General features: G+C 39.1%; 1 protein-coding gene across 1 annotated transcript; it reads left to right on the plus strand.

The window, feature by feature from the left end:
• Positions 1–1,133: 1,133 nt before the first annotated feature.
• On the plus strand, positions 1,134–3,401 carry LOC137255527 (uncharacterized). The gene is made up of 2 exons (XM_067792959.1): positions 1,134–2,685; positions 3,376–3,401. Exons 1-2 carry the CDS (start codon positions 1,134–1,136, stop codon positions 3,399–3,401), a joined length of 1,578 nt encoding a protein of 525 aa, XP_067649060.1.
• The last annotated feature ends 6,497 nt before the right edge of the window (positions 3,402–9,898 follow it).

Below are 9,898 nucleotides of genomic sequence, written 5' to 3' on the forward strand. Positions count from 1 at the left end.
GATATACAAATTGATGTAACATATATAGATGTAATATAAAAATAATTTATATGGCCGTTTTTAAACTCCATTTTGAAGTAGTGACGCATTGTCAGAAATGTATTTATTGTTAGTATTAGCCCATGCAGCCTTAAAGTGTCGGTTGTTATTCGTCACTCCTTTACGGCCACGGCAGGGTAGACTCTAATGGTTAAAGTGTTTGTTCGTCTTGCCGAATATCCGGGATCGATTCCCACGTGGAAACAATGTGTTAAGCCCATTTTTGGTGTCCCATGCCGTGCCATTACGGGAATATATCAAATAGCGGATTAAACCTTACCCCTTCACTACTCTGCAGACGCAGCCTTAATGTGAAATGACAACATAAATATTGCACACCAACAGAAACTACATATTTTAATCCATGGACGTTGTAACAACAAATACATAAATGTGAATACACAAAGATATTCAAAACATTTCAACAACACAGTAGAACAATTTGTCAGTCAGCCTAACTGTTATTTACACGCAAGCTAATACAATTTTATATAACACAAGCGCACAAATCACACTTTTACGATTATTTATGAGTCAATATCAAATAATTGACAGTACTGTCAACTTTACAGAAAATGGCGCTTTCAAAATCCATTCAGCTCCGTGAATCATTTGGAAGTGGACATGAACTAGTGATTGCAGTCGCCCGTACAGCTTTAAACGCCTTAATCCTAGACGATGTGTTTGTTGAATACGAAGCTGAAGTAATACTTGACCTGCTGCGGAAATCTTTAGACCATTCTAGATGTAGACTTGCAGTGGCAGAAGTTGTTTGTCGAATAATGACATATCAAAAGACACTAAAAGACCCGATGTCTGCAATCTTTTTAGCAAGACGTGTGCTTCATGTTTATGACGAAAACGAATCATGTCAACAGGATACAATTCTGGAACGTGTTCGTTCGATATTGTGTCAAATTGGACAGTATTAAAGTAGATATCTTCAGTCTCGTGTTTACTTTTTTAGATGGGCAGAAGACGCCAATACACCAAGCAGGCCCTGGAGGGTGCAGTTGCCGCTGTTACGGGTCAGGGTCTGTCATTCCGAACTGCGTCAAAACGTTTCAAAGTTCCCGTCATGACTATAAGTGATCATGTCAGGGGGATGTCTGAGGGAGGGAATCTTGGTCGCCCATCAGGGCTATCTGGTGGCCGTTGAAGATGGCATTGCCGACCAAATAAAGGCCGCAGCACTGACAGGGTTCGGCATTACCCGTCGTCAGCTGGTGCTAAAAGTGGCACGTATATGCAGGAGACTTAAGCTGACGACCCCTTTCAAGAATGACGTGCCTGGTAAAGGGTGGATAGCTGGCTTTATGAAGCGCCACCCCGACATACATCTGAGATCGCCCGTCCCTCTTACCACAATCAGGGCAAGAATGCTCAATCCATGTGTCACAAATAGTTACTTTGAGGAACTTGAGGAACTTGTCCAGAGTCTTAAACTAAACGATAAACCGCACTTAATTTGGAACATTGATGAAACAAGTGTTCCGCTGACACACAAACCAACCAAAGTTCTGGCGGAAGCTGGTGTTAAAAATGTTCCCGGGCGTGTGGGGAATATACGTGATAATGTCACTGTTTTAGCCTGCATAAATGCTGCGGGGGGCAACATCCCCCCTATGGCCATAGTTAAGGGGAAGACCCCAAAATGCCTCCAGGCTTACAATACTCCGGCTGGAGTGCCTGGCACGGCCTACACATACCAGAGTCGTGCATGGATGGAGGACACACTGGGTGAAGGGTGGTTTGAGGCTCATTTCCTGAAACACTGTGGACCGGAGAGGCCTCAACTTATAGTGCTGGACAGCCACAGTTCGCACGAAACACTTGGGCTTCTTGAGAAGGCAAAGGCAAATGATGTCACTATCCTAGCTTTTCCTCCTCACACAACCCAGTGGCTTTGCCCTCTAGATAAATCAGTCTTTGGCCCACTCAGTAGGGAGTGGAACAGGGTTTGCAGCGAATTCATGGTGCAAAGTCCAAATAATCTAGTGACCAAATGGGAATGGCCCCGTTTGTTCAAACAAGCTTACGATATTGCTTTCACGCCCTCAAATGTATGCAGTGGATTTAGGAAATGCGGAATATTCCCTGTAAATACAAATTCCATCCCAGATAAGGCTTTTGCCCCTAGCAAACCCTTTGACGTTAGCTTCGAGTCATCTGGAGAAGAGGGAGTTGCTGATATTCCAGTTGTTGCTGAAGCTGACACTCCAGTCAATTCTGGCACCATCACGCCTGATGCCGGAGCGTCTGCTACACCAATAGCTGGGGTATCAGTGGATTCATCTACATCTGAAGCAGCGTTACCAGAGGGCGCGTCTCTCCTGTCTGACACTGACTTCATTTTGTCGGTTTTGGCAGGTGACACTCCATCTTCTTTAGATGAATCAGGCAACTTAGTTATTGAAATAGCTACAGTGTCCGAGGCTGAGGCTATGGACGCAATCAAGTCCGAGTTTTCTCTCCCACCCTCTGTAATGAAACAAAGTTCCAAATCAAATCCACGGAAGCTGACTTCCCACCGCATTCTGACGAGCGATGAGATCATTAAGATGAAGACAGAGAAAAGAGATGAGAAAGAGAAACTAGAAAGAGAAAAACAAGCGCGTATGGAAGCCAGGCAATCTCGTCAGAAGGGTGGGAAGCCAGCTTCTAAATCTAAGATTATCTTATACATACACTGTACCAATAAGCTGATGAATTACTCACTAACACACACAAAAATTACCGATAATTATTTTTCTTGTCACTTGTCACTATTTCTTAGGAGGGTGACCCCATGCAGGTGAAACCGCTAAGTGCTTGACAACATCATAATGACAGCTTGTTACTAATTTGGGTGTCCAAAATTATAATACTAATCGTGAGTGTTGGTCTGCTGTTTTCATGGCACTGTGCAAAATTTAGTTTTGATGCAATTATTGGATTTTGTGTTAGTTAGTAAGTCACAGTTCTAAAATATAATCAAACGTATGATAAACAACACCTGTTATTATCTGACTATCATATGTGCTGGAAGAAAATGTTCTGTATTTGGTATTTTTAAGCAACACATATTCAAATTGGTGTGCCAAATTATTAGCAGTCATTGTTGCAAACAGGAAAAAACACGACATCGTCACACTCCTGCATAAACTGATTATTACCCTTAGTCAACACGCTGATAAAAACAGCATATTGGTGAAAACAATGGGAACTCCGCCCACAAGAAGTACTGCACAAAACTTCTGTCTTTAGAATAACGCCACTAAATCAAAAAGTCTTATTGCCCATCTTGTATTATAATCTTGTATTGTTTAAACTCTTACCTTCTGCGATGCATTTCAGGATATCTTGATTTTGGCGACACGTGACATACAACATATCGACCCTGCCCCCACGAGATGTTGTAGTGCGCCGCTGTACTGCAGGTGCTCCCAGTTAGTCATTCGGCTTCCATTTTCTTTCGTTAATGACACTTCAAATAATATTTTCCTGTACTGCAGTGCATAAAGTGTCAAAACCATAAAATTCGTTTTTAAATTCGTTTCTTTCTGACGCTGAGTGAATTCTCTATTCCCATGCTTCCGTTAACCGACGTGTTAACAGTTCACTGTGTAACTTTGGAAGGAGGCGCTGATTCAACCTAAAACCGTTGATGACGATAATGCACCGTTACTACATCACTGTAATTCAAATTTTCCCGCGGAAGGTGTCAGTAAGGACGACCCTCCCACCCCACAGAGCCAGCTATAAATCAGTTACCCAACCCCGAAACTCTTATTTAATGTATTATCTTATAACTATATGGATTTCTAGTTTATTATAAAACTACTTGGTGTGTATTTCCTGTGTTTGTTTTCAAATGCTTTCAGAAATACATTTGTGTATTATAATGTGTTATAATATACTTATCTCTAAAGGATCAAATGAAGAATAAAGCTTTACATTTAAAACAAATATGCATTTTCAACATTAGCTAACATTGAGAACACCCGATATTCATCAACTCAAGTTCATTATATTCTAATGATAATTATGAATAAAGAAATGTAAAAATGAATATAGTTTTGAACTTGATTTACCTCCAATCATTTATATGAGTTAATAATTAACCAGTAGATGTAACTTGTATTAAGAACTAACAGCAGCGAAAGTGTCATTTAGATAGTGTACGGAATTAAGATACGTGTACGATATTAGAAGAAACAGTGTACGGTATTACAGTCACTCTGTACGAATTTAAATGACTGAGGGTAGCCTTCTTTGACTGAACACATGGTAAAAACGGAAAACGGATTGCACAACCGGTTTAATGAGCAGGCAAGATGATTGGATGATCTTTTAAACAACATGCGCCATGACGTAGTATTTGTAACCGAAGCGATTCGGGTGATGCCTGTGGCCAAACGTGTACGGTATTCGGAGCACTGACTCTAATTATGTTTGAGTTTTTGGTTGCATGCGACCGTCAATATTTAACAAAGACTGTTTTGCAACCTTACGAAAATATTTGGAAAATGGGATTTTTATAACATTTATTGGGAGGAGTACTTTGGAAAGTGATGAGGTTGAAAACAGTGATTAATTGTAAATATATATGTTGAATTTATAACAAATAGCTATATTTGGAACGCGGCGACACACCAAACTTACAATATTAGACACAGGCACGGCCTCACCACTGCACCAGAATAATCAAAATGAACCCTCAGGCGATCATAACCCCGTGACGTCAGAACAGGCGATGATGACGTCATGACATTTGTACTTGAACTCTGACCTTGGTGCGGTGGCCAGTCAGAGTGTCACTTGATGTGACCACATTTCAGAGGACTTTTGCCAGAAAACTTGTAAATTTTAGACGGTGTTTTCTACCTAGTGTGTCTGTGTATGTTATACAATTTAGATTTGAAGGACTGCCATAATTTTTCTCCTTTTTTTCGAGTATTAATGTAGACACGGGGTGATCTTTAAAAGAAGCCAGATACTGAAAAATAGTTATATAACGCTGAACGTTGGATGTACCAAGTCATGTGACCAGCGCCATACTTGAGAACCAGCGAGGGGGCCACAGTCACGTGATAACAGTGACAAGAGGAAACATCTCATATAGATAGGATACAAAAAGAGATCGAAAATGAATCTATGTTCAGACTTTAATCTAAACTGTGACCAAGGGGGCTTCAGCCTTCCTGGAATTACTTTTTCTCTAGATTTAGATGATAAGGTAGATATAAATGATAAAAAACAAGATAAAAAATTGTGAAACTTTAATGTCCATATGGTCCACACAAAATCTTACTCCCTTTGGAAGAAATACCGTTTTGAAATCACTGATTATTCCCAAGTTACATCATTTATTTAGTGTTCTTCCTGGCCCAGATTGGGAAATTATGAATAAATTCCAGCAGAAATGCTACAAATTTATTTGGTACAATAAACCTGACAAAATTAAGACAAGACAAGTAATCTGTCACAAAGAAGACGGTGTTTTTAATATGCCAAATATAAAAACATTAATGCAAGCATTAAAGTTATCTATCGTCAGAAGATTCTCAGTCGTGAGTCAAATTGGTGTCATCTCTTCATGTAAAATCACCCAAAGCTTAGTGGTGGCAATGTTTTTCACTACATACTACTACCCATCGAAAGTTTAGCTTCACTTAAAGCACTCACTATATGTTATGTATATATATGTACACATCAAACATGAATTTCTCCACATTCTGGGGAGTTCAATTGCAAACTTTCTGCAGATGAATTGCATGAGGATCAAGAATCAAATTGCTGAAAAGCATGTGCAAATATCGCGCTGGGGAACTCCTGCATTTGGGTGTAAAATTTTGTTTAAGCATTTAACAATTTTCACTGCTTTTCATCATTTACTGAACTCATGACGATAATCTTTTCAAAGGTATGAATTTGGTTTATAATAGAACAGTTCATGTGTAAACACTATCCTAAAACATTATGGAAAATTTTGCAAAATGTAATTTAGAACAGTTGACTGAAGTGAGTAACTACATTTGCACCAGGAAGTCTAATCTTTTAATGGGTAGTATACACGTAATTGTCAACATTTGAAAGAGGACTGCCTCCCACTGATCCACAATAGATATTATAGAAATGTTTAAGTGCATGGTGGCATTTTATATCTCAAAACCATTCTAACCATGACATAAATGCTATACTTTCAGAACGTCTATGTTAAAACAAAAACATTTATGTTGGAGGTAAACCAGTGTTTTATAAACAATGGTTTGACAAAGGGGTGCGATGTATTAACGACCTAGTTGATTGAAGCAACAAAATACACCCTTTGGAAAACTTTGTAAATATGTTTAACCTGAAAACTTTGTTACATACATGGGTCTTATCCGATCAATAAAGCTCTATTTGACATCACTCAATATACCTTGTGAAAACTAAGATACCATATCTAACTCTACCAGCAAATATTAAAACACCTCCTTAAAGATATAAAGGAAACACAACGCTTTTACAAAACATAATTGACAGACGCTACTACCAAAAATGTACATTGCCAAATATGGGAGCAAAATATGTTAACTAATGATGGGCTATCCCATGACTGGAAACAAGTGAGTGACTGAGTTTAGTTTTACGCCGCACTCAGCAATATTACAGCTATATGGCGGCGGTCTGTAAATAATCTGTCTGGACCAGACAATCCAGTGATCAACAACATGAGCATCGATCTGCGCAATTGGGAACCGATGACATGTGTCAACCAAGTCAGCAAGCCTGACCACCCGATCCCGTTAGTCGCCTCTTACGACAAGCATAGTCGCCTTTTGTGGCAAGCATGGGTTGCTGTAGGCCTATTCTACCCCGGGACCTTCACGGGTCAACTGGAAACAACTATAGTAAGATTCCTTTCAGATGTACCAATAACACTAAATTACAGCGATTCCAATATAGAATAATGCATCACATCCTGCCGACAAATGCACTGCTATCTAAATTTGTATATGTAGACAATTCAAAATGCAGCTTTTGTCAACACGAAAGTGAGTCACCTGATCACAATTTCTAGTCTTGTAACAACATCACACATATCTGGCAAAAAATTGAAATCTGTCTTAAAATACCAAAAATACATGTACTTCATGGTTTTCCCGATACAAATAATGATCCTCTAAACATTATTATCATTATTTTGAAAAACAGTTTTGGAAGCAGATTTAATCCTCTCAATGCTGCCGTCGAACCGGTTCGACAGAACAGTAGTCTAATGACATCCCTAAACATAACTTGCAACAACTATTTACCAAACACAATTTATGTATGGCTTGAATTACGTATGGAATGAACAAATTCTCAGCTTTCTAAATATATCAAGTTTAAGAAGTTTTTGTACCTCAATACGAAACCCCCACGAATATAAAATGCATTAGCTAATTTTATCGGCACAAGGCTCCAACAACGGCCATTGTGTATGCGAGGCGCTTCACGTTCAGCTACATAAAGTCCGATTTTTTCATCGCAAAGTCATCTTTTTTTTTTAACTGACCAAAATGTGTTATTTTTATAATGCAGAGTCAGAAACAAAACTTATTTTCGAAAAGTAATCACTTTATGTGAATATATTAATCACAAAAACGAGAACGGTTGTTACATCATCGATTGGCTGACACGGAAACTGTCATGGCAACGGTGGTAAACAAACACATCAACATATTTGGAAAATCCGTTTTTCGCCATTTTAGAATTTTAATTTCGTTTTCTAGTTTCAGATTCACATATTTATCAGTTTTCTTCTTAGTAAAACCTAATATTCCCAATTGGTTTGTGGACAAAATTCGCGAAAACATCGGCAATGACCAGCTGTTGACTAGCCGAGAGCCGCTTCATGTATATTGAAATACACATTTAACACAGATTTGATGTGATGGTTCTTAGAAATCACCAGCTTTTGAGGAGGTTACCAATGTTTTATGACAGAGCCAAAATGGTGTTTATTAATATGGATTCTGTTCAGGGATTTCATTGTTTCTGAAAGATGGTCAGTGTGCAGGTGCAGAGTGTATCTTTAGTGTTATGGTGGTGTTATGTATCTGAACATAAACGCTAGCAGTTCATGAAGTCCAGTATTGTGAAATTTTGTAAATTAGGATTCCACAACAAGCACACACAGAAAAATACATTGAAGAGGATGATTAAAAAAAATATATTTCCATATATTAAGTGACATTTAAGGATGGTGTACAGATTTGAAGAGGGAAGTTTTATTGAGATTTACTGAAGATTAACTGCTGAAGATGTATGTTTCTGAGTATGTTTCTACTAGTATGGAAATATTTTTCCGGTTTGTTACTCAAAGGTATAAACCCATGATTTCACATAAGTAATTGAACTAAATGTGAACATCGGATAAGAGATCGAACTGAACACTCCTCGCGCAGTGTTGACAATCTATTTATAGATACCGAAACGATCTGCAACTTGAACATGTGGTTGTGAACCCGGTTATTATAGAATTACGATGGGAGTCTAGAGGTAAAAAAAACAAATAACATACTTCAGTTTCACTTCCCTGCTAGTATCTTAGACGGACGTGAAATGCCAGATAGATTGATTATTTCGACAAAAAATACGTTTCCAACACGCAGCCGATGACGATTTTCCATCTGTGGTATAACTCATTTTCACTCGCTAATTACTGTCTGTCAATTAATATGTATTAAAAATAAAATACGTAAAACTTTCCCCTTTAAATATCATTCACAAACGACGGATACCAAAGTACGGCAAACAGAATTCATCAACACCATTCTCAATTACGTACGTTTTGCCGGAGGTGACGGCATTGTCAGAGGTTGTCCCGGCCAACGTCAAAAAACGAAGTGGGCGGGGCTTATCGGCCCGAACTGGATCGGTCTATTGATCTAGAACTTTTTGCATAATGGCTTCCGCGATCGAAGATTTTCGCGAACTTTTCGGAAACTCGGATAGTGAAGGTGAAGAAGACTTTTTCGGGTTCGAGGACATGGATTTAGAAGAAGTTGAAAATTTGGACCTTGGGGGCAATGAAGAAGATTTTTTGGAGGACCCCTCAGTCGGAGCGAGTGAAACGCCATGGCTACAAGATTTTGTCGATCGATCTGGGCCAAGAAATACAGGTGAAAATTTGAGTGAGTATGATGCTTTTTCACTCTTTTTCAGTGATGAAGTGTTTGACTTCCTGTCACTGAAACGAACAGGTATGCAGCACAATTTATAGCTGAAAAGATGGACACGTTGAAAGTACATTCACGTGCTAAGAATTGGAAACCGGCTGATACCTCCGAAATGAGGGCTTTCATTTCTATTCTTTTAGTGACGGGTTTGTCAAAGAAACCATCGTATGAATCTTACAGGTCAAGTGACCCACAACTCGCATGTAAAGGATTCAAAGCTATCATGGCAAGGGATAGATTTATTCAGATACTTATGTTTTTTCACTTAAATGACAATGCCTAAGATTTCCCCAAAGAGGACCAAAGACATAACAAACTTTTCAAAATAAGACCACTCATGAAAATTCTTGTTCCAGGATGGCAGAGGCACTTTCACCCAGGCAGGGAGGTATCTGTGGACGAGAGTATGATTTCTTTCAAGGGACGAACAGGTTTGCTGCAGTATATAAGCACATAAGTGGGGTATCAAGTTATGGGGTCTGGCAGACAGCAGGACTGGGTACTTGTGGAACATACACAGGAGACAGGAGGGAGGGAGACCACATGGTTTGACGTACGAGGTTGTTACGTCATTGTGTCAGCCTCTGTATGGTAAGGGTCACCATGTGTACAAGGTTTTCATTTCTTCTATTCCAGGAACTAAGTGACAACCAGACTGGTGCGTGTGG

Source organism: Haliotis asinina, chromosome 11, assembly GCF_037392515.1.
Source record: "Haliotis asinina isolate JCU_RB_2024 chromosome 11, JCU_Hal_asi_v2, whole genome shotgun sequence".
Lineage (NCBI taxonomy): Eukaryota > Metazoa > Mollusca > Gastropoda > Lepetellida > Haliotidae > Haliotis > Haliotis asinina.